General features: G+C 50.5%; 1 protein-coding gene across 5 annotated transcripts in view; it reads right to left on the bottom strand.

Moving 5' to 3' along the window:
* Nod2 (nucleotide binding oligomerization domain containing 2) overlaps positions 1–19,861 on the bottom strand; it is a 43,467-nt gene extending 23,606 nt beyond the window's left edge. For 2 of the 5 annotated variants that reach the window (XM_075976829.1, XM_075976832.1), the window contains exons 1-4: positions 15,203–15,264; positions 13,880–14,346; positions 5,517–5,619; positions 794–2,609 (exon numbers count right to left, since the gene is read on the bottom strand). In XM_075976829.1, the coding sequence (XP_075832944.1) occupies positions 794–2,609; positions 5,517–5,619; positions 13,880–14,338 (2,378 nt within the window). In that variant the 5' untranslated portion in view covers positions 14,339–14,346; positions 15,203–15,264. Of the gene's footprint in view, positions 1–793; positions 2,610–5,516; positions 5,620–13,879; positions 14,347–15,202; positions 15,265–19,784 lie in introns of those variants that run through there. The other 3 variants (XM_075976828.1, XM_075976830.1, XM_075976831.1) reach the window with 3 other exon arrangements.
* Positions 19,862–25,007: the final 5,146 nt, after the last annotated feature.

Here is a 25,007-nt window from a genome sequence, read left to right as displayed (position 1 = left end):
TCATCTGTCACAGTCATTCTGACATAAATATGCTGCTGTTTAAACAATGCATGTGTCTAAAATTTATGTCTTACAAACTCAAAAAATTCTTGCGAGTTCCAGGGAGTCAAATAGAAGGATTCGCCTTAAACAGGTCAGATACACCTCTCTCAAATCCTGAAATTTTTTTCTTCCTAAACCTAACCTTATCCTCTGCTCTGCCAACACCTTGCCAGGTCCAACAGACACTGGACAGTTTCATACCATAAATCCTGGACAGGAGTGATGCAACCAGCTACCCCAGGATATAACCAGCACCCAGCTTTCTCAGCCCCCCCCCAAGTAAGATTCAGTGCCCACAAATAAGCAGGAAGCTGTCTTGAAAACCCGCTGTCCCATTTCCCTCAACCTGCCATGCATCCCTAACTCCCAGCCTTTTTATTGTAAGAGAAAGGCAGGAATGTTATAATTTGCTGGCAGGGTCTGTCACCTGTGTACCCTGTCCCTTTAAGAGACAAGCCCCACCCACTCCCAATCTCCCCCTTCCCACCTCCTCTCCAGTGGGTTCTCTCTCTGTCCCCTCTTCTAGAGAAGAGGTTTCTGCATCTCTCTCTTCTCCCTTTTTCCTCTTCTCCCCTTTCCTTCTCCCTCCATAACCCACTAAATAAACTCTACACCCAAACTCTCTCTGCATAGCATATCTATCTCTCACCCACCAAGGTCGGTCTCCTGGTCTCCTATCTGCAACGGGATGGGACCCACCTTGGCCTTGGGTCACCCAGTTTTATAAAATGATAACACTTGTCACACTCACTACAGTGCTGTGCAGACACCAAGGCAAGGCAGCAGCTGCTCCACGCCAACATCTCCAACAGAGTTGTGGTCCAGCTGCAGGGCCACAGGACGCTGGAGGTGCCGCAGCACAAAGGCCAGAGCAGCACACTCTGCAGGGCCCACTCTGCAAAATGTTAACTTCAGGTGCCCAATGTCCAAGCGACGCACAGCCTCCTGTGCCAACTGCTCCTCCTGCATCTCATACAAGCACCGGATAAGCCAAATGAAGCCAGGCATGGCATGCATGCTTTTGGCCTCACCGGGCACAGCAGGTGGGATGTTGTGGAAGTGTTCCCGAAGGCTTTGGGCCAGACATGAGCGGGCGCATGTGTGGCGCTGGAGTAGCACCCTCTTAGGGATCTGGCATGCGACCAGCAGGTCCCGATGCTCCTTGGACAACAGGCCCGCTAGGAAGGCTGCTGTGATCTGTAAGTTGTGTGGCTCAGCTTTCTGTAGGAGAGCCACTTCGCTGCCCTTCTTGACTCTGGAGCCCTGGATACACAGAGTGGGCAGTAGCCTAACCAGCGGTGAGCTGCCCAGCCGGCCACAGCCGAAGAGGTGCCTGAGGGAGGCTGCCGCTGTGTCCGCACTGACTGCCAGGTAGAACGCGGCGAAAAAGCACTGGAAGGTAATGTGCAGGAATTCCAGGGGTGCCTTGCTCCCGGGCACAACGCTTTGGGCACGTACCAGGAAGCCAAGAGCAATGTCCTCAGAGTCAACCTGTGCTGCCTGGAGCTGCCGGACTGAGAACACATAGCAGCTCAGGGCCAGGCCCCGGAGAGCCAGGTGGCCAAGGTGCAGCAGCGTGGAGAGCCGGCTTTGAAGGAGCCGAGGTCCCAGACCGAGGGGGTAGGAATCTGGGGGGGAGGCGTGCAGCAGGAAATGCTGTAGGATCAGGAGATACATGTCTGTGCTGGTTGTTGGGAACTCCCCATTCTGCAGCAACAGTTCCTGGTGGCATCTGGACACCATCCATGAGAAGACAGGGAGGTGGCACAAACCGTGCAGGGCTGATGTGGCTTGGAGCAGGCGGATGAGGCGGTCTGCCACTCCGGGTTCCCGGTGGTGCTTCCTCAGGTACAGTTCGATGCCTTCTTCGGAGAAGCCCTTGAGGTGGCATTCGGTCCGGACGAACTTCCTGAGGAGCGCTGACACGGCGTCTGGACGACTGGTCAGCACCTTGCAGGCGTTCTTCAACAGGTTCCCCTGAAGGAGGTTGAAGAGCAGGGTCTGGACTGAGGTGGGGTCGGTTGGGGAGCAGTGACGCTCCCGGTCGGTAAACCGGAACTTGAACTCATCCAAGCCGTCGAAGGTTAACAGGACATGGTCAGGATGGTCAAGGAGGAACTGGAAGACATCCTGCTGGGCAACATCGGGCCAACAGCAGTGCTCAAAGAGCAGCGTCCTTAGAGACAGCGGTTTGGCCATGCATTGCAGCTGCCGGCAGCTGAATGGGAAAACGAAGAGAAACTGCTGGAAGTTCTGCCCCGTGGCCCACAACAAGTGCAGCCGCTGCAAGAGGGTACTCTTGCCACTGCCTGCTTCGCCCACCACCAGTACGGTGTCTGCATCCTTGTTCAGATGGTCATGGGTACCAAAGAGTTCCTCCAGGCCCAGGATGGTGGGACTCTTCTGCGGGGCCCCAGCCGTGCCCACCTCTGTCCGCAGCTCCAAGATGTTCTCCGTGTATATATCCTCCAGGCAAAGATTCTCTGACCCATCGTAAGTACTGAGGAAGCGAGACTGAGCTGACACCATGGTCCTCAGCTTCGAGATGAACCTTTGGCGCTCAGCAGCTGGGGTACAGAATAGGAAAATGAGGCTGGGATCGTGGTCATAACGGGACCTACACAGAGAGTCACCTACACTAGGGGTGTGATACATGGCTCAGAGAGCTAGTGGGCACCTATCCTGCCTTGGCCACTTATAAGCTGCGGGATTTGGGGCAGCCACAGAAGCTTCCTAAGCCTGGCTCTTCCCTGCAAAGCAGGAAAATGTCAGGGAACGTTGACATGGGCAAACAGGGATGATGCATGCCACCTGGTAAGTATAGTGTCCAACACAAGACATTGGCCACTGCCATACTAAATATGTACACCTGAACATGCCAGGGAAGGTATGACTCGCAGGATCCACATCCTGTCTGTTCCTGTTGCGTGGTCTGAGTTACCATTCAGTCTCCGCTGCCAGTTTCTGAGGGAAAATAGGGGACGGGGCTTAGGTGTCCAACTGACGAGGTCTGACACCTGGGCCCACCACCTGCTTGGCAAGCTACTTGACCTTGCTAAACCAGTTTTCTTCTTAATGTGAAATGTCCCCACCGGCTTATGTGGTTTGCATGTTTGGTCCCCAGCTGTCAGTACTGTTTTGATAGGTATGGAACACTTAGGACACAGGGCTAGCCGGCTGACACAGTCTCTTGGGGGGGTGGGACTCAAAGGTTACAGCCTGGCCCACTTCCACCTGAGCTCTCTGCTTCCTGTCTGTGGCTGTGATGGAATCCGCCTCTCCTGTTACCACTCCCTGGGCCAAGCTGCACCCACCACCAGTCCTCCTGACCACAACAGACAGTCCTAAAGCGATGAGTTAATCCAGTCAGGTATTCCATACCACGACAAGAAAAGTGGCCACGGGCAGTGTCGGGATCCGATTCCTGAAACCCACGCCTCTGTTGCCTTATATGGCCAAAAGGACTGGCCGGAAGCAGAGGCTGACTCCGAGAACTCAGGGTCACTGGTGCCTGTGCCGAGTCATCAACAAGATCTATCCTTCCTTCCTGCCCCTTCTTCCTCCTAACCCTCTGTACCCAGGGCCCTACTTCCTCCCGAGAGCTCAGTTCCTCTTTCGGGAAATAGGGAAGGGATGATCAGAGGCCCAGACTGGCAGGACGTCATAGGATGGACGTCCTAGGACGTCAGCATCTTCACCCACCATGGCCTCAATGGCCCCAGGAAAGCACCAGTTCATTTGTCCTTAGCTCAGAAGCAGATTCTTGTCAGCGAGCTCTTAGCCCATAGAAGCACCTGCAGAGCCACGCAGGCGCCCCATGCTGACATCCCTTCTCTCTGTTTTCTTCTTTGATACGGGCCTCACTATGGAGCCCAGACTAGCCTCAAACTAGCACTCTTTCTGCTTAAGCCTCCCTAGGATCTGGGATTAGAGGTTGGGCCTCCACACCCAGTATTCAAAGCCTCTTGTTCCCCAAGGTGAGGATCCTTGTAGCTCTTTCTACTCTTCGGCTATATAAGGAGCACTGACCAGATACCAAAAGATACACAGCCTCCTTTCCAATTTCCTGACTGACAACACCAGTCTCTAGCGTCTAAAAGCTTAAAGCAAACCTAGGTCTGGCAAAGATGGCCCAATGTGGGGCAAAAGCACCTGTCCCCAAGCCTGATGACCTGAGTTTGATCCCCAAAATCCACACAGTGGAGGGAGACAGCCAAGCAGAGCAGGTTGTCTTCTGACCTCCACATGCATGCTATGGGGCATTCACATACATGTGTACACACACACACACACAGAGAGAGAGAGGGGGGGGGAGAGGGAGAGAGAGAGAGAGAGAGATTTTTTTTTTTTTAAGACAGGGTCTCATAGCTTCCAGCTTGTTTCCGTAATGGAAGATGACCTTGAACTCCTGATCTTTCTGCCTCTACACACACACACACACACACACACACACACACACACACACACACACGCAACCTTGAACTCCTGATCTTTCTGCCTCTACACACAGGTGTCCGCAACCATGTCCACCTGCTCAGCTGTCATCTTTAGAAGCATCTCATATCAGGAGCTGTATAATGCCTCTATGGCCGCTACACTTGATAACATTGTCAGCAATTGCTCGCGAAGGGCCATACTGGCTACCATACAGCTATGCCCACCTCCTGCTCCTGTACAAAGTAGTCTACACCTGAGTACCAAGCACAGACCTCCAGCCATCCTGCCCACAGCTTTCTCCTGCCCAGAGGGCAAGGCCAGAAAGCTGAGCCCATCTGTTAGCTCCAGGCACATACTTCATGGACTTTCAGTCCACACGAGCTTTCTTCTCAGTTACATGGGAACAAGACTGGGAGACGACCGGGCTTGGATCCTCTCTGAAACTCATGCTTTCTTCTCCCAAGGAGGGAAGGTAGGGACACTACAGTCAGCCCCACTTCCTGTTCCCTGCCACTCAAGTCTCAGTTTTCCCATCTGGAGAATGGGACATAGCAATATTCACGTCTCGGGACTGTGGGTAGATGGTAGAGAATGCCCCCAAGAAGCGTGTCTCGGCCGTGCCACCCAGGCCTCTCGCACTACTCGGCTGCTGAGCATAGACATGGGTGAGACTATATTCCCTAAACTTTCCTGGTGATGCGTTCCAGATCATGAGAAACTGCGTTTTGTGAATCAAGAGATCCCAGGCCTATCTCTGCCTGATGTATACCCACCGCTAGCCCTCCACAAGCCATGGATGCAGTGAGCACGGTAGTTCGGGGAGCAAGGAAAGGGGGAGAGTCACTGTGCTGACACGCTTTCAATCTCCCCTGCTGCCCAGGGACTCAGGTAACCCCTAGGCTTCAAATGGAGGAACTGAGCCTGAGGGAATAACGCACCAATGCATGGGCGTTCACTGACGTGTGCTTTGCTCTTTAACCAGGAATCTCAGCTGACTTCCTTTTCTTTTCTGTTACCCTAAAGGGACAAATACTTACCTTCGGAAGTCAGGGGCAGTGAAGGTAATTTCTTGATGTGCTGCAGAAGGAAGGCAGCCAGTCCATTTGCCTTCACTGTGGCAAGATCAAGCAGCCTTCTTGCCTACAGACCAAGAAAAGAAAAGGCCATTACCACTTTTTTCAAGAATACTGATGGAGGGGGAGGAGGCGTGTGGGAAGGTTTCTATTAAAAGTTAGACATCAGAAGACCTCCAAATGCTCTTAAATCCAAAACCTTTTGAGTGCCGACATGATGTCACAAATGGGAAATTGAAACGCTGTGGGAAAGGGGCCTTCAGGCCACATCTCTATGAGATATAAATAACTCGTGTGCTTAGACATGGACCAAACTGCCAACATATTCATTGTTTATGGAAATATTCTAAAATCCCAAAAATATCTGAAATACTTCTGGTATCAAGCATTTAAGACAAAAGAAACTTCACCAATAATACAATTTTATACAAGGTCCTCTTCTATCATAATGAGAGCCCAGAAGAACAACTGCAGCACAGCCTGCATTCAGCAGACAAAGATATGTAGTCAAGGTTGGTGAGACATGCACACAGGCAGCCTGGCTCCTTCCCAAAACCCACCGAAATAATGAAGAGCCAAAAACAAAATAAAACAAGACCAAATAAATAAATGCATAAGCCCACCAACCGACAAAATCAGAAAATGATTCTGGACGCTGTAGAGCACTTGGAAGGCAGGGCCTCACCAAGTCCTGGGGCCTGAATGTTTGAGCTGTCTCTCTGCACAGAACCCACTCCTCCAACCTCAGCTGCCCCTGAGTTTGGGGCCTGCACACTCAACTGCCCATTTGTCTCCTCCACTTACTTGTGTCATAATTGCACACATACACTGGCACACACGCTAGGCATGTAGGTCCAGACCACAGCCTTCCCCATCCCTGCTCAAGTCTCCGCCATCCTCCTAGCTTTCCAGCCCAATGTTTGAAGTCACCTTGAAGGCCCTTCTCTGACTTCCATCAGCACATCCTGCGACCTCCACCTTCAAAGGACTGGAATCAGGTCGTTCAACAGAAACAGGGCCCGTGGCATACCAGGAAGTTATGAGTGTGCAACGGAGCCTTCAGACACCCACATTCTTCAGTGGCAGTAGGCGCACTCAAGCTTAGCCACAGTTCATACTTAACCACAACATCCAAGATATTGCCATTTCAACACATCATCAATGTAAGAAAACAAAAAAATAGTTAAGTGTGTTGCTTTTCTTTTAAGTCTTCCACAGCTTCAACATTTCGATTCATGGTGTGGCCCAGCTGTGTGGCAGTCCTCAGCAGCCACCCAGAAGCTGATGTCCCCAAGCTACTGAGCCCTGCACACGTGGCCCTACTGCTGTCCTGCTCCGAGACATGCTGTGGCTCACCTGAAAACCTACATAGCTGCCTATGACTGCTCTGCCCCTGCCTGCCACCCATCCCCAGCACCACAGCCAGGGTTCAAATGAACACGTGCAAAATGAATGCCAAGGTTACCTTACCACTACCCAAAGCACTCACCCTCCTGATTCCCAGGCCTCTACAAACAGACCTTTACCCCAAATAGAAGGCTCAGTAAACCCAGGAGGAAAGGTCTAGGGATAGAAACTGCCATTTCCTGACCATCTACTGTAGAAGTCACAGCAGGAGGCTTCACCTGCTTGCTGGGTGAGTTTCAAAAATCTGTCATTTTAATAAGAAGACAGACAGTCAAGGTTTGCCCATACCCAGAGAAAGTGTCAAATATGGGAGGTCAGAGCCACATTAGTGAAAAAGGAAAAACAGCTCGAAGGTTCAAAGGTTTATGCAGGGAATGAACAATGTCACACAGCAGTAGAGCAATTGCTTAGCCTGTGCAAAGCTCTTGGCTTCATCCCTAACACAGAAATGTGTGTAGCATGAATAAAAACAATCCCACCAACCATGCAAACAAAGACCCAACTGTTAATATCATTATGTCTGTATAAAAGATTACAGCCCTAAAACAAGAACAAGACACTGTAGTAATAGGGGGCGGCGGCGGGGCTGCGTCCCCAAACACCCCAGCCGCCTGCCCTGCCCGGCTAGCTCAGTCGGTAGAGCATGAGACTCTTAATCTCAGGGTCGTGGGTTCGAGCCCCACGTTGGGCGCCATCCTGTAGTAATAGGGAGCGGCGGCGGGGCTGCGTCCCCCAACACCCCAGCCGCCGGCTCGGCTCGGCTAGCTTATGCCCCGAAATAATTACACAGACACTGTATTCTTTTAAACACTGCTCTGGCCCATTTCTAATAATCTATGTAGCGCCCCTAGGTGCGCTTACCGGGAAGATTCTAGCCTAAGTCCATCCTGGGTCGGAGCTGGGGCATGGTGTGCGTCTTCCCTGGAGCAGGTAGCATGGCGTCTCTCTTGCGTCTGCTCCGGAGAGGAGAGCTGCGGAGTCTGACCTCACTTCCTCTTCCTCCCGGCATTCTGTTCTGTTTACTCCACCCACCTAAGGGTGGGCCTATCCAATGGGCCTAGCAGTTTCTTTATTGCTTAGCCAATGAAATCAACAGATTGATATATGACACTCCCACATCAAGACACTGTAATAAGGGAACAGTAAAAAGAGCCCTACACACTGCAAATGAGAAGATGGGAACTCGAGAGTCTGCAGTTGAAAGTACCATGCAGAAAACAGCACAGAGCTGGCTGTGGTGGCTTGTTCCTGTAATCCCAGTACTTGGGCAGCTAAAGAATGAGGATTGCCCCAAATTTGAGGCCAACCTGTGCTATGTAATAGTTCCAGGCCAGCCTGGGCTATAGTGTAAGATCCTTTTTCAAAAATAACAGAAAAAAAAACCCACAGCAATGAAAAACAGAAGAAAACTAGAGGATTCATCTAGAAATTCCAGCATTCAAGCAGCTGCAGTTGCATAAAAAGAGAAGAAAAGCTCAGGTAAGGTGTCCCCATCATGATCTCCACCTCTTGGCTGTATTCTCACTCCTCCCACTCTTCAACTGGACTTTGGGAGCTCAGCCCAGTGCTTCACTGAGGGTCTCTGCCTGTTTCCATCAGCTGCTGGAAGAAGGTTCTATGGTGATATTTAGGATATTCATCAGTCTGACTACAGGGCAAGGCCAGTTCTGACATCCTCTCCTCTATTGCTTAGGGTCTTAGCTGGAGTCATCCTTGTGAATTCCTGGGAATTTCTCTAGTTCCAGGTTTCTTGCTACACCCACAATGGCTCCCTCAATCAAAATATCTCTTTCCTTGTTCTCATATCTCTGTCCTTCTTCCATCTCTACTATCCCATTCCCTCAAGTTCTCCTTGCCCTTCCCCTTCACCTCTCTTTTCCCCTCTGCCCTCTCTTCTCTCTCGACCCCCATGTTTCCAATTTTGTCAGGCGATCTTGTCTATTTCCCCCTTCCAGGTGGATCTATGTATGTTTTTCTTAGGGTTCACCTTGTTACTTAGCTTCTCTAGGATCATGAACTATAGGTTCATTATCCTTTGCTTTACAGCCAGTATCCACTTATGAGAGAGTACATACCATGTTCATCTTTCTAGGTCTAGGTTACCTCACTCAGGATGGTTTTTTCTAGTTCCATTCATTTGATTGCAAATTTCAAGGTGTCATTGTTTTTTTTACCACTGAGTAGTACTCTAATGTGTAAATGTGTCACATTTACTTTATCCATTCTTCGGTTGAGAGGCATCTAGGTTGTTTCCAGGTTCTGGCTATTACAAATAATGCTGCTATGAACATAGTTGAACAAATGTTCTTGTAGTATGATTTAGCTTCTCTTGGGTATATAGGAGGTTGATTCCTAATTTTCTGAAAAACCACCATACTGATTTCCAAAGTGCTTGTACAAGTTTGCATTCCACCAGCAATGGATGAGTGTTCCCTTTACTCCACATCGTCTCCAGCATAAGCTATCATTGGTGTTTTTTTTTTTTATCTAACTGGTGTAAGATGGTATCTCAGAATTGTTTTGATTTGCATTTCCGTGATGGCTAAGGATGTTGAACATTTTCTTAAGTGTCTTTTGGCCATTTGAGATTCTTCTGTTGAGAACTCCCTGTTTAGTTCTGTACCCCATTTTTAATTGGGTTGTTTGGAATTTTGATATCAAATTTCTTGAATTCTTTATGTATTTTGGAGATCAGTCCTCTGTCTAATGTGGGGTTGGTGAAGATCTTTTCCCATTCAGTAAGCTGCCTTTTTGTCTTATTGACTGTGTCTTTTGCTTTACAGAAGCTTCTAAATTTCAGAAGGTCCCATGTATTTATTGTTGCTCTCAGTGTCTGTGCTACTGACATATACATATTTAGGAAGTTACATATATTTAGGAAGTGGTCTGCTGTGCTCATGTATTGAAGGCTACTTTCCACTTTCTATTCTATCAGGTTCAGTGTGGGTGGATTTATATTGAGGTCTTTGATCCATTTGGACTTGAGTTTTGTGCATGGGGATAGATATGGATCTATTTTCATTCTTCTATATATTGACATCCAGTTATGCCAGCACCATTTGTTAAAGATGCTTTCTTTTTTTCCATTGTATAATTTTAGCTTCTTTGTCAAAAATTGGGTTCATAGGTGTGTAGATTAATATACAGGTCTTTGAATCAATTCCATTCTGTTTTTATGCCAATACCAAGCTGTTTTCATTACTGTAGCTCTAAAATAGAGCTTGATGTCAGGGATAGTGATGCCTCTGAGCTCACCAACTCCAGCCGGACTGGGAAGGAGCAAGCATAGGTCCCAAACTAGTCCCTCTGGATGTGGGTGACAGTTGCATGGGTGGGGCAGACTGCAGGGCCATTGGCAGTGGCACCAGGATTCATCTCTACTGCTTGTACTGGCTTCTTGGGACTAGTTTAAGAAAGAGAAAATGCTCTCTGAAGTTCTCATGACAGCACTAAACAGGGAAGATAATGAAGGAATGCCATCAAAATTCCAAAGGAAAAGGATGGCCAGAATGTTTGTTTGCTTTCGTGCTGGGGATTAAACCTGGGGTGCCACACGGTAACTTTCTTCTACTCAGGCGTAGCTCCCGAGCTCTTTTAACTCTGAGACAGGGTCTCACCAAATTGACCGGCCCATCCTTAAACCGGCTCACTCTGCAGTGCACACAGTCCTTACAGAGGCTCCTCTCCCGCCAGCCTCCCAAGTCGCTGGGATTACAGAGGTGCCACAAGGGACTTCATCCCCAGTCGTGCCGTCAACCAACTATGAGGGAAGCTTTAGACACTGGGAGAGTTCTATTTCTAAACAGTCTGTTAGGAAAAATAGACTAGGGGATATATCGTCTACCAAAATGGAGGAAACCAGCCGATGGCAGCTGAGGACAATGGTGACATCAACAGACGTGCCAACTTGTTCCTGGAAGTCAGAATGGGCTATAATGAGCTCAGAGCAGACTGGGCAGCACAGCCCACTTCCTCGGACCACATTCCCGGGATCCTTCCCACATGCCTCCTACCTCCTCTACCAGATACTCCAGCTTGAACGAGCCCAGGATTAATGTACTCACCAATGACCTTGTCACTGACCTACTAGAGGGTTCCTAGTAGACTACCAAGGAAGCAGAGGTCAGGCTGCATCCAAAGACCCTGGTAAGTTACTCTGACCTGGGAGCCTTCATCTAAGAAGAAAAGGCAATGTTGCTGTTTCTTGGCATCGTATGTGTAGCTTGCCACTTCATTTTTTTAAAATAAAACAGACAGTTTGTAAATTTCTAACAAAAGACACGGAAACTGAAAAAAATAGCAAAGGGATGATTAACAGACAAATCAGATCATTGATTGCCTCTACCGGTTGCACCTGAAGGGCAAGGTCCCAATAAACATGCAACTTCTTCGTCTGGATGTAGACATATGAAACGTGCTATTTTGTAGGTATGGCACATTTCCCAATTTGCAACGGTGGAAGTAGGTACTGTGACAGGAGCAAGCAAGTTATAGCTCAGTCTGTCACCTCAGCCCAGTTGGCTTTAGCATCTGCATGAGTCATGCAGACAGCTGGTATCACAGTTGGCATTGCCAGCCTGAGGTTCCCCAACAACTGTTATCCCCAGCTGAGCAAAACTCCAGAACGCTTCCACATCTTCTGACACAAAGGGAAGTATGCACTCCCTGGAAAGAGGCAGGTCTGGGCTCCATTTCTAGTTAGCCCTTCGCGAACGGGCAACTTGTTCTTCGTTCTCAACAAACACACTTTCCATCGCCGGGAGGATGGACCAGGGCAGGGCTTAAGTGGACTGCTAGAAAGAAGGCTGGTCCTGGGCCTGGTGCACACTCTCTCTGCACCTGCTCAGGGAAACAGGGCGTTCTGCTTTATTCCACAATCCATTTTCCGTTCTCAACCTTCAACCAGTGATAGCCACCTCTCTAAAGAAATGAAGGGGTTAATGCTAGACACATGTTAGCTGGAAATACCGTGCTACCTACACTGAGTCAGAAATTGAGCTACGGAGGGAAAGAAAGCCAGAGATCCCGGAATGGCAGCGCTGAAGGGAACTAAGGAAAAGTGGATGATAAGCATTTAACTTCAGGCCGTGGGATCCTCTTTGCCGCCTCCAAATCCTCAGATCTGCTATTCGCTGTTCTTTCCACTGTCACATCCCTCAGCCAAATCCCTCGTCCTCAGTGTTGGCTTTTGTGGTCCACTTAGTCCTTCCTTCCTTCCTTTCTTTTGACACAGGATCTAACCATGTAGACTTAGCTGGCCTGAAACTCACCGAGGGCTGGGATCTAAGGTGGCTGGCCCCACTTACTTCTTTCTTGGGATGGAGTCTTTGCTCACTGAAATCCTGCCTTTCTCCTGTTTAGTAGGTTAAAGGTCCCTCTGTTCTGCTGCATCCCATGGATTTAGGTAAGACCATGCGCTCCTTTCTGTTTCTCTCTGGGTATCTATAGGCATCCACGGATCGCTTCTTTGGCCTGGAAGTTTTCTCATTTTCTTTTCTTGGATAGTCTCCATGCTTTTGGTATTCCTGCTCCCATCTCCTCTGGGGCCTAAGCATCTGGTGGTATTCTTTAAACCCTTCAGAGACTCTCTCCCTGGTTACACTGCTGAGCACTAGGTCAAATCTGGTAACTTCTACATGAACTGATTCTGTCCCCACAACCGGTCACAGGAGGCACCAAGGAAGGACAAGAAATAGGTGCTTTTGAATGCTAACGAAAGGCACACTGGGGCATGCCTTTAGGCCCTGTGCGCAGTAGTGAGAAGGCCCAGGTCATGTGTGTTTTGTGAAGATTTAGCCACCTTGAGCAGCTTGAAAGCGACACCGGAAACAGAGACACTTGCTTCATCCACCTCAGCCTTCGCTTAGCCAAACTCACCTGAAGTCCAGCTTGCCCGTCCTCGCACTGAAATGTAGTCCTAATAACTTAACAAGTGCTGACTAAACACCTATCACATGCAATGCTCTCAGCACAGCCAGCTCTAACACAGCCAGGCATGCGGTAAGCCTCATAGATTCCAGCTGAATGAATGGGTCAAGGCCAGAATCCACCCCTGACCTTTCCTTCACTATTGCAGACTTCTCAAAACTGTAGAGTATTTCTATTTTCATGCTTCCCAGGCAGCCTGAAGACCACCACTTACAGGATAATAGACGTTTTAGAAATACTCAATGATACTTTGCTGCCCTTGTGGTTTCTGTTGAATCATTGCATTTCGGGGGCAGTTATCTCCAGTTCTAATGCAATTTCATATCTAAAATCCTAGGTGTGCCTTTAAACGATATTGGCACACAGAGACCTATACTATTAAATTCAGATTTAGCATAATGCGGAATTATTCTCCGTTGAGCTGTTGCTTTGAAGCAGATAGCAAATAAAAGTCTGCAAGTACAGAGAGCCACTCCGCAGAAATGACAGCAGCCAGGGACGATGGGCTTCCCAGACACGTCTCTAATTGATGCATAGGGTTAACTCAGTGAGTTCGCCCTGAACCCCTGTGCATTCCTGAGGTTAAGAGTGTCCTGCGGATGAGGAGACGGAGATGGGAGAAATGAAGGGTAGAGGCTAAGGCTGGGGCGGAGTGAAAGGCCCCAGCACTGCCAACAAGAAGAAGAAAAAAGGAAAAAAGTGGGAGGAGTAGCTGGAGAGCTTCTATATGGAACCATCCAGTCACACAATGATGCTTTTGAGCTTGCATCATTCTGGCTGCTGAGTCCAAGCCCTGCACTGCCATGCCACAACTACCCCCTCCAAAACTGACATGCTGGCACAACCAAGAGCGACTTTGACCCCCCTGGCCAACTCTGCATGGCAGACCCCACCAACCGTGCTATTTCGTGGGCTTGAAAGCACAAGAGCAATGGTCTTGGTGACTGAGCAGCGTGCTCCTGCGGGTTCTGCTGGCACAGGCCACGGCTTACCCTCTGCGATGACGTGAAGATTGGCAGCCTGATCTCGTCACATTCGTACTGACTCAGGAATCCCCTCTCCCTTGCCAGCTCCAGCACGGCTTCTACGTGGTTGTAGAGTTCCCTGACAATGGCTGGCCGGTGACTCTGCAGGTCTCTAGTGGGATGAAGGGAGTGAGTGTCCCAGCTGTCATGCAGTTCAAGGGTGTGACTGTTGGCCTGGGCCTCCTGGATAGCTTCAAGAAGCTTCTGACAGCCCCAATCACCCTTGTTCCAGACTGTGTCCAGTAGGCGCCTGGCAGAATGGGAGAGAGGTTGGCCAGGGAGACGGAGACCCTCATAGTCCTCCCAGGACAGCACATCCCAGGACAGCAACCAGTCCAAGATGCTCTCAAAGCCCTCCAAGGACCCCGAGACCAACAGTGCCACCAGCTGGCTCCTCCGTGCCTGGAAGTCTTCCTGTGAGCACATGTCACAGCCTGTAAGAGAGCAGGGAAGGTGAGAGGTCAGGAGTCAGGCTGGGGTGCTCAGAGGTCAGGAAACGGTTTCTTGAGAAGTCAAGTTGTAGAGGTCAGAGGTCAGGGAATGACTTCTCTAGAAGCCAGGCTATTAGGCAGCGACCTACCTCAAGTCCAAGTGGGCTACAGGTGTACTTGGACATTCTCCAGTCTTAAGTTCCCCCAAGGTGAGGCCCCAGGATATCAAGAAACTAGCTGTAGGTCCCATGAGTTTAAAGCAGCCAGACAAGGAGCCCTTGGTTACCATAACCATGCTTGCTCTCTCCACCCTAGCAAGTTTCACAAAGCAGAGCTGGCAGGAGAAGTAGCCCCCTGCGGATCAGCTCCCTTCTACGCAGGCCACACTCAGTCCTACAGCTTTGGAACCACTGGATCAGTCAAGTGCATCCTAAGGGCCTTAACGAAATATTTCATTTCCCACTCTCAGCTTCTAGAAAGCGGGGGTTGTGGCCAGCCCCATCTACAGAGAGGGAAACTGAGGCACGCAGGCAAGGGATTTTGTATTATTTGTCATAGCTGGGAAAGACAGGGCTGGGACTGGAACCCAAGCAGTGGGTCTCTTGCTGGGGCAAACCTTTTTCTCTTACCTTTGGTATCCCTACAGGTCCCCAGCCCTGCCGACTGCACATAACCCATTACGGCTCCATGGGCAGAGCTGGAGTTGGCTGCAAAGATGCCGAGTCAGGTGCAAAGGGGTGTCTGGTGAAATGGGGTATCTTGAAGCCTACTGGTATGCTACCCCGACAACAACACACACGCATGCACACACACACATGCACGCGCGCGCACACACACACACACATAAACACACACACACCTCTACGGTCCTTGCTCCCTGCTGTGCACTCAGCAGCACACACTACTTGCTGCCTTGCTATCGCTCTTCTCAGGAGCTGGTACTGAGTTCAGCCTTCAGTCCCAAGTGCTGGGGCTCTGCGAGGAAGGGACCACCAGGAGCTCCGAGCACAGAGATCGCTGAACCGCAAAGAAAAATCAGAAAGCTTCAGTGGGCCAATTCGTCATTGCCACTGTCCAAGATAAGGGCTGGGGCAGTGCCCAGAGAGAAAACGAAAGTGAAAGAGTACAGAAGAGGAGGAAGAGGAAGGAAGGCTTCCTTTCGCAATCTGGGACACTCTAAGACGCTCCTGGAGCGCAGAGGGGGCAGCTGGAAATGGTCTGGGGAGTCCCGGCCTTTTCTGTTAGATAGTGATTATCTCCACTCTATGGCAGGCTCCAACTGCAGGCTAGACCTCCCTCATTCTGACACCCCAGAGCTTTGCCCGGCTCTGTGCTCGACAGAAGTCCTGGGGATGCTGACTCTAAGTGCACCCAGGGAAGCCTGGGGCGGGAATGCTATGGGTCTATCTTCAATCTCTAACTCAGCACCACATTACTAACGTGCAGCCCGGCAACCTCCGGCTGGCCAGACAGGGAAAGTGAGATAGGGAAGCTACCTGAGCATCCAGCAGCTTAGGAGAAATGGTACCCCTACTATGGAGGCTACCGTTAGCCAGGAGCTGAGAGTTCTCACTGGCCAAGCAGATCAACTGTGTCCTGTGCTCAGTCCAAGCAGAGGAGCCGAGAACAGGGAGAGGGGAACAACAGCAAGGAGCAGTGTGATCTGTGACTAAGTCGTGGGGTGCCTCTCAATTGTACAAACCACCCAGAGTTGGGGCACCAGCTATCCTGCCAGCCCTGCTCGGGTCCTGAGGAAAGAACCACTGACCCTTCCTACTCTGAGAACAACACAGAGGCCAGGGCAGCACTCTGGCCTGAGGCCCGAAGTGCAGCTGGGAAGTCTGGAGGGTCGTGAGACTAACAGGGATGCCTGGCTCACTTTACCCACAGGATACTGGGCAGAGCACATGAGTCAGAAGCCCAGAGACATTGCACAGGCAGTCCCCGATCCAGCCGACCCACCCTAGGGGAAATCCCAGAAGCTGAGCAGGAAGCCTGAGCTGGCGGCGAGCCCCAGAACTTGCTGGTTCTTGGCAGTCCTGGCACACAGCCTGGGACATCTACACTGGCTTTCACTCAAAGACCCTGGGGATGAGAAATGTCTCCAACAAATGTGCTTGCCCAGAGAGAAACAACTGGGAGAGAGCAGAAACTCTCTCCAGATATGCCAAGAGCCAGCCGGATGCCCGAACCATACATGCCCAAACAATGACGTCAACCATGTGGACACAGGCAGGGTGAGGCAGGAAAGCCTGTGGCTTGGTGCTCTGCCTCCCACCTGCAGTTGGAAAGTCCCATCTTGCCAGTCTCCTGCAGACCACAAAGCAAGGCATAGCCCTGAAGGCCAATTCTGCCAGTCCCCTGCCTCTGAGTAGGCCATCTTCCCATCTACTCTTAAGCAGTTGGAAAAGATCCAATCCCGGGTTTGCTACTGTTCTCCTGATGGACTGTTTATCTTAGTTTATCTTTGTTAGTTTATCTCGTTCAGCTAAGATTGGAAGAGGAAAGCAAAAGGGTCATCGCTCTTGTCACCACTTTTAAGCTGGCCCTAGAATCCTGTTCCTGCACCTTCTTCCTACCCAGTCAGACTCACCCTCTCCAGGTTAAACACGCTGCTCTGTCTGCCCTGCCTTGTCTTCGCTATCCAGCTGGTGCCACCTTAGAATGACTCTTAGACTCTGAAAGATGAATCCAAACAAAGGGGGCACCTCCTCACTGAAACAGAGGGTCAAGGGCATCTACGAAGGCCTCTCTCATCCCGACCCCCCACCCTCCTGCCACATACACATGCCTAGCACCTCCTTCCTTCCCAGGATCATGGGGAGCCTGGTTTTCCTGAAGTTCTTTGAGGGCTGAGCTCTCCTTGAAGTCCCCCCAGGCCTCTGCAGATAGGAGAGGAAGGGAGGTACCCAGAGGAGTGCAGAATACAGCTTCTGAGCTGTCCAGTCCTGGCTGGCCAGGCTTTCCCTGGGACACTAACCTCACCCTCCCTCGCCCTCTGAGTTGCTCCCCAGGAGACAAGTTCCCATCATAGAATGGACTAATTTGTCCTTTATTTCTACCCTCCCTCGTGCGGGCCTGAATGGCCATCCCCAAGTCCTGCCTGTCTCCTTCTCCCCCTCCCACACCCACAAGCAAGGAGAATACAAACCCTGACTTCCAGCTCTTGGCCTTCTGTTCTTGGCCTCCCTTTCTGTCAATGGCATTTGTACTACCTGCTCACTCTCCTCCTGGGAGCACTCCTTTCAAGGCTGTGAGGAATATTTCTGACCTTCCTCCCGGGGTAGGAGCTGCTCTTTCTATCCATTCTACCTCCAAGGCCAGCACCCCCTCCCCAGATCTGAATCACTGCCGCTTCTTCTCTGAGTCACTCTCTCCCTGCATAAGCCCACCTCCCCTCAGGCTTAATTCCCAACTGTGTGCTGGTAGTGCCTGAAATCCACTGCCAGCTCGGGACACCATTCAACATCACATGGTGCCCACCAGCATCTCCAAACAGACAAAATCCATCACGAAGCCTTCCTTGGAACAGCTCCTCGCTCAAGTGAAAGTGGCCACACACTCCAGAGTCATCCTTGACTCTGCCACCCTCGAGCACCACAGACTATCCACCCAACCTTCCACAGACCCCACATCTGAAAGCCACAGGTTCTCCACCTCTCTATATACCATGATGTAAGCCCTAAAGCCTCCTCATGGTTCCCTCATCTGCCGTGACCGCCCCCCCCCCCTCGGTAGGCCAATCTCAGCCTCACAACTAGACGAACCTGCCAGACCCTAAGTCAGAGCTGAGGCCTTATCTGTTCACAGCCCAGCACACCAGTGGCTCTCAGCATAGTCAAAGCGAAAGCCAAAAGCCTTTATAGCAACCTCAAGCCCAATACAAGAGACTTCAACTCCTGCCCTCCTCCTTCTAGCCCCCAACTGCTCCTTCCTTCCCACCCTGCTCTAGCAACTTGCCTGCCTCCTCATTCTCAGAACAGGGGGAGCCTGTCCAGTCTGCCATGCTCCTACCTCTGCATAAGGTTTTTGCTCACAAGGCACTCTGTCCCACAGATAGTCACATGACTTGCCACATGCCTCCTAAAGACTTTGTTCAGTGTTCACTGTCTCAGAGGGGTCTATATAGGCTATATGAAACTGTGGTCCCCAAGCCGTGTCCCAGCTTTTTCTCCCCCAGTCCTTCCTGTTATCTTAGCATAACACTCTGCTGGAGCTCCTCTCTAGACCCTGTGCTTTGCCCAGTGCATAGAGATGGGGTTTGGATGAATGAGAATCTGCATATTTCACACAGCTTGGGGAGGTAGCCCCGTGGAACCAGAGAGTAGCCATTGCAAGACGCAGACTTTAACTAAAGGGGCATAGAAGCCACCTTGCTAGTAGTAAGAACCTGTTTACTGGGCCACACCGAGTGTTGACCTGGGTGAGAGGGGCAAGATGGAGCCAGTGCCAGTGTGGTGCTGCCCGTGGAGGCCAACTGACATGGAATGGCCAAGAGAGCAGGGGCTCCAATCACCTCATAACAGACCAACCAGAAGAGAGGCAACTGAGCTGTCACTTTGGTCTTTCACCAAGAGGGCAGAGGGGGCTGATAGGGCCAGCTTTTCCCCTACAGAACATCAACCCTGGGGGAGATCATACCCCGCAGAAAAGCTAACACTCTTGTTCCAAGCCAGGACCCTGCAGGCTCTGAGAGAGACATGGAAATCAGAGCTTCAGCCAGCTACCGACCTACCCAGAGGCTTGGGAGCTAGCTTGTCCAGACATAGACGGCACCAATGGCTTGGGAAGCAAAGAAGAGGACCAAGCCTGAAGGCTGAGTGCTGGGCTGGCATTGGGCAGAAATAGAGTTTGACCCCAGCTCCCACCTTTACAAATGAGTAAGGACAGGCAGGAAACAATGGCAAGGACCATGGAGCAGCAGCTGGGGTTAGAAAGAAGACTAAAGACAGAGAAACTGAGGCACACAGAGAAGGGACAACTGGGCCAGGAATAGCTCCTGTTGTGACCCAAAGCAAGATTTCCTCCTCTAGGTGAGGTCCTCACCTGCAAATTTTCCCTCCACTGGCCCAGTCACCTCCAAATCACAGCCTCCCCTCAGACTTCAAAGGACCTTGGGGGATTCGATGTGCTTCCCATATCCTAGACCTCTTCATCCCCAGTGACCACAGTCTGCCCCTTGAGACCCCAAGCTTTCCTTCTACAGCCTATCTACTCTGCTGATGCTTCCAGGGGAAACAGGGTGCCTTCCAGAAGCGCAGCCAGGCCAGCTCCAGAGGCAGTGACCAGCGTTCCGAGGATGGGACGTTAGGTGCTCGTGGTCTTCACCACAGCGAGTGCAGTCGCCCGGAGCCCTCAGTCTGCCCCAGAAAACCCTCTTTCCACACACCCACCCACCCCCAAGCACCCGCAGACCACAGAACCAGCAGGCAAGCACTCACCGCCAGTTGCAGCGCGGGGTTCCTCCGCCCGGGAGGCTCCAGGACTCTCTCAGTGATCTCGCCCCGCCCGTCGCCCCTCCCACTTAGCTGGAGACCCCGCCCACTCTGGCGGACTCCGAAGGGCGGCCACACCTCTCCTGATTTCCCTCCAGGGATCCGTGAGACTGCGGAGGAAGAGGACTGCCTGCGGTGCTGTGAGTCCTGCCTTTATGTGGCCCACTTTCTGGGCCACCCTCCAATCAGGAGGGAACCATAGAGTTCCGGGAACAAGAGCTAGGAAAGCCTCCGCTGCCAGCAGGAACCGATGCCCCGCTCCCAGGAGTTGTAAACCCTTAGCCACAGTCTTAATGGCTGCATTCCCAGATGACTGTGCTGGTGGAGACTTGTTAGGACATTTAAAGTTACTCTTTCCCCCTTGGCTGTCGGTCCCGCGCAAGCTGAGGAGAGAAGTCACAGGGTGCCTCCCACACAGCCCCCGAGCCTGGGCGCTACCACCGTCCCAATCAGCATTCAATTGCACTGTAATGTTTCTATTGCATTCATTCGATTTTGTAACTTCCTATTCTTAATGTTATTTTTTAAACGCTTGAATGTGAAGCCTCAAAAATAAATAAAGAGAATAATTGACACTGACACAGGAGGTTTGTGTATGAAATGAGGACATGATGCCCCAAGGTGTGGTTGAGGTATGGTTTTTATTGTCGATAGGAAGAAAAGTACAACCAGAGGCATCTGGAAGAGTTCAGAGCAGGATGAGAAAGTAGTAGCTTGAACATGGCCAGCAGATGGGGCCTGGGTCATTGGGGGCTGGGGCTGGGGTGGAGCAAGAGAGGAAGAGAAAGAGACAACCAAGAGAGAAGGGACCAAGAGAGGAAGACAAAAGAGGATGAGCCAAGAGAGGACATGGCCTAAATGGCAGGGTTACACAGGAATGAGAAGTTGGGGGAGGGAAGCCCAGGAGCTGGAGAAGTTTAGGGTAGAGGGTGGGGTGAGGAGACCTACAGATACCGAGTGAGTCTGGAGGCCAGCATGGTAGTTGGGGCAGATAGCCAGCCATTTGTCTGGAGTTTTTTTTAACCTGACAGTGTGTACTGGCTTGTGCTCACAGTAGCTCCCTTACACCCCCAACCCCCACCCCCGCAGAGTACTGTTCCTGTCCCTAATTTCTGCATGAAGAAAGTGAAACACAGGGCAGTTCACTGTCTGTCCACACAGTGAAAGTGCCCGCAGGATGTGTCTCAGGAAGGCTCTCTGGCCTGTCCACACAGTGACAGCGCCCTTAGGATATGTCTCAGGAAGTTCACTGGCCTGTCCACACAGTGAAAGTGCCCACAGGATGTGTCTCAGGAAGGCTCTCTGGCCTGTCCACACAGTGAAAGTGTCCTCAGGATATGTCCCAGGCCTCAAGTACCAAAGACTGTGCGCTAACCACTACTTTGCACTACTTCCAAATAAGTGCCCGGCAGCTGAGGTGGCATCTGCTTCATTGAAAGAGGTGGCCATCACTAGGGAGAGGTCCCAGTGGTATTCTGTGCTGTCTATGAGGTGTTCAACATGATACTGATTGAAGCCTGTGCAGGCAGCAATAGCAAACTTCTTTGAATGGGGAATGGTTGTGGGGGTTTTTTTTTTGGCAATTTTTTAAATTTAAAATGTTTACATTTATTCATTGACTTATTGTCTGCGAGTATTTTGTATGGTGCACATATGTGTGACACATGAGTGGAGATCACAGGACCTTGCAGGAGTCCAGTTCTCTCGTTTCACCATGTGGGTCCCTGAGGACCAAATTCATGTTGTCGGACTTGGCAGCAAGCACTTCTAGCCACCGAGCCATTGCATCTGCCTCACCGTTTCTTACATTGTTTGGAGATGGCGTACAGTCTAGCCTGGGTGGACCAGAAGGTGCTAAAACTGAGGATGAATTTGAAGACCCGATCCTCCATCTTCCACCTCTGCATTGGCTTTCCTGAGCTGTCACACATGCTGGAGTGGGCTTTGGTGATGCAGCTGTCTGTGGGCCATTTCTGCTGCTATAAGCAGCCACATACATTTACTGGTTCATTAAACTGAATTTTGGTGGTATCCTTACTTTCTGTCATTGATTCTCTGAGTAAGGAGTGTAGCATAAGTTCTAATTAGTCTTAATAATAAAAACTCAGAGTCAGTTATCAGGGGATGAAAGTGGGAGGATCAGAGAAGTGGAACAGCCGGCCACCAGAGAGTTCTTACCTCTACCAATGCTCAGACCAAAGGGGTGATCCTGTTTTCGGATGCCTCCTCAGACTGCATTGAGCTCCTGTCTCCTCCCACCTTATATTTCTCTCTCTGCCCAGCCATATGACTCCTGTCTCTACCTCCCTAGTGCTGGGATTAAGGGCGCGTGATCCCAAATGTTGGGATCACCTTTGTGTGAGCTCTGTTTCCCTTTTAGACTGAGTTAATTTCCTGTAGCCCAGGGTAGTCTTGAACTAACAGGAATTCATCTGTCCCCGAGTCCTGGGATTAAAGGTGTGTGCCACCACGGCCTGACCTCTAGTGGCTTAGCTCTGCACTCTGATCTTCTGGTAGGCTTTATTTGTTAAAACAAAAATATCACTGCAGAGGAGATGTTTGTTCACATCTCCCCCAAATAGCGTCACACAAGGAGAGCCACCATGGCTACCTGAGCCCAGATCTTCATCACTGACCTAGGTTAGGCAGGCACTGCTGACCGTTCTCCGTATTGCCAGCAGCATTTCCTTCATGGAGCAGCCCTAGCGAGTCTCCTTCAAAAAAATCAAATCATGCCGATTTTCAAATGAGGGTAACTGCCGACATGTCCAGTGTCTCATAACCAGTCTGTGACGGCTAATGTTGGGCGTCAACTCGACTGAACTACAATCATCCAGAAAATGGACAAAGCAGAGTTCTGGGGGTCTTTGTTGGAGTTTACAGAGAAGCCTGGCAAATAGAGTGGGAAAGACCTACCCTAATTAGGGCCAGTATCACCTACTAGGGTAGAACCATAGCAGCCAGATGATCACTGGAGATGGGTCCTTCATGGTCTCTTGCTCTGGCTCGCACTCTTAAGGTAAAGAAACAGAGGTTCCCAGAGGCCACTGGCTTCCTACGGTGGGCCAACTACCCACAGCAGGCACCACTGATCAAGTCCCTACCCTTCTCTGCCCCTTTAACGGGGTCCTTACAGGTCCCTCAGTGGCCACAGCCTACAGTTCCCCGTGGGAGTCTCCTTGTGCTCTAAGCTGTGAGGAGCAGCCGAACACATGTCATACACCATCAGCCTAGCTGGCTTTCTATCCCAGATCATGTTCCTTGCATGTCCTCCTCTCCTACCCGACTGAGGGTTCTGGAGGATCAAAGCCCCCAGTGGTCATTGCTCACCTCTGCCTTTGGCACAGGCATGACCCAAGCTTCACTGAAAGATGGACAAGTTCGGCTAGGCACATACCACTGAGCTGCCTCAAACTGGAGGGCTCAGTATGTCTGGGTGTCCCGGGCCTCTGTCCTCACTCCATTCCTACCTCAGAATGAGAGCCCGCATCCTGATAGCACCCCACCTCCCGGACTAAGTCATCCCTGAGCTCATCAGTGAACTGGGAAGGTTTTGCTGACCAGATGTGACCTGGTCTGAATGTCTGAATTCTCCTCAGTTTTACACAGTGAAATCCTAACCCCTGAGGGCTTGGGAGGTCAGACCCTCAAGAATGGATTAGTGCCCCTATGAAGCAGACCCAGGGATTCCCATGATGGCAAGATAGTCATGGGGTACAGCCATCTGCCATGAACCCTCTGCAGACACCCAATCTGCAGGAGTCCTGACCTTAGACTCACCAGCCTCTAGAACCATAAGAAATAAACTTAAATAAGCCAGATGGTCTGTGGTATTTTGTTATAGCAACAGGGATTGGTATGGGAAGTCCTTCTGTATATGTATTGCTTTTATTGGTTAATGAATAAAGCTGTTTTGGCCAGTGGCTTAGCAGAATAGAACAAGGTGGGAATTCCAAGAAGATGGAGGAGGAAAGAAGACAGTCATTGATAAGCCATGTAGACACTATGGGAGACAGACGCCTCCACAGAAACCTGCCAAAACTTTGCCGGTAAACCACTACCTCATGGTGATGCGCAGATTAATGGAGATGGGTTAGTTTAGAATAGGAGAGCTAGCTAGAAATACACTTAAGCTATTGGCCAAACAGTATTGCAAATAATATAGTTTTTGTGTGATTCAGGTCTGAGAGGCCAGGAACGAACACCCTCCATCTACAAAGGTTAGCCTAAGAACATCAGACACCAAATAGAAGACAGCTCTCCCACCCACATTCCCCCACTGACTCCTTGATGAGAGCCTCCTTCTTCATTGTCCCATAATGCTTCTGGAACCAACTCTGTTTATAAATCCCATTTTGGCAAAGTAAATATTACACCACCCAACAGAGTGTTTGATAAAAAAAAATAGTTCCTTGCCAGGCATGATAGTGCACTTAATCCTAGCCCTTGGGAGGCAGAGGCAGACAGATCTCTGTAAGTTCAAGGCCAGCCTGGTCTACAGAGCAAGTTCCAGGACAGTCAAGACTACATAGTGAGACCCTATCTCAAAAACCAAAAAAAAAAAAAAAAAAAAGAATAGTTCCTCAGCCTCTACCTTGCACAACTTTCCTCAAGGGGGTAGTATCTGTGTGACCTAGAAAAACAGCTGAGCACCCAGATCTCAGACCACTTCTGCCTGCCCCCAAGCACGCACCATGTCCTCATCACATAACAGGCCCCATGAGAAAAGCTCTATTGTCTCCACTCCACAGTAAATCCTGACATAGATCAGAAGCCTGACCATCCTGGGGTTGAGGGGAGACTAGGAGGCTCGGCACAGCAACGGGCAAGTCTGCAGGGCAGAAATGAGGCCAGCACCCTCATCCTTCCCATTGTATCTCAATGCAGTCACAAAATCAGTCAGCAACACACTTGGGCCGTGGCCCCAATTTGAAGTCCTGCAGAAATAACAATCTTTGAAATCGTCAAAAAGGCTCATCGTGTATGCACAGCTGCAAAAAGATGAGAGCGACATTACCAGGTCTGGGGTCACTTGCAAAACACCTTGCCAGCTCAGGTTTCTTTGCAGACCTGGAGAGATCCTCCCCGGGGATCATTCCTTTTAATTTCTCAAAAGGAAGTTTCAGTATTGTAGTCTCAAGTACGCTCGATCTCTGGAGTGGTGGTGAG

Source organism: Microtus pennsylvanicus, chromosome 6, assembly GCF_037038515.1.
Source record: "Microtus pennsylvanicus isolate mMicPen1 chromosome 6, mMicPen1.hap1, whole genome shotgun sequence".
In the NCBI taxonomy this organism is placed as follows: domain Eukaryota; kingdom Metazoa; phylum Chordata; class Mammalia; order Rodentia; family Cricetidae; genus Microtus; species Microtus pennsylvanicus.
Note: the sequence above shows the minus strand (reverse complement) of the source record. Positions and strands in the feature narration are given on the sequence as shown.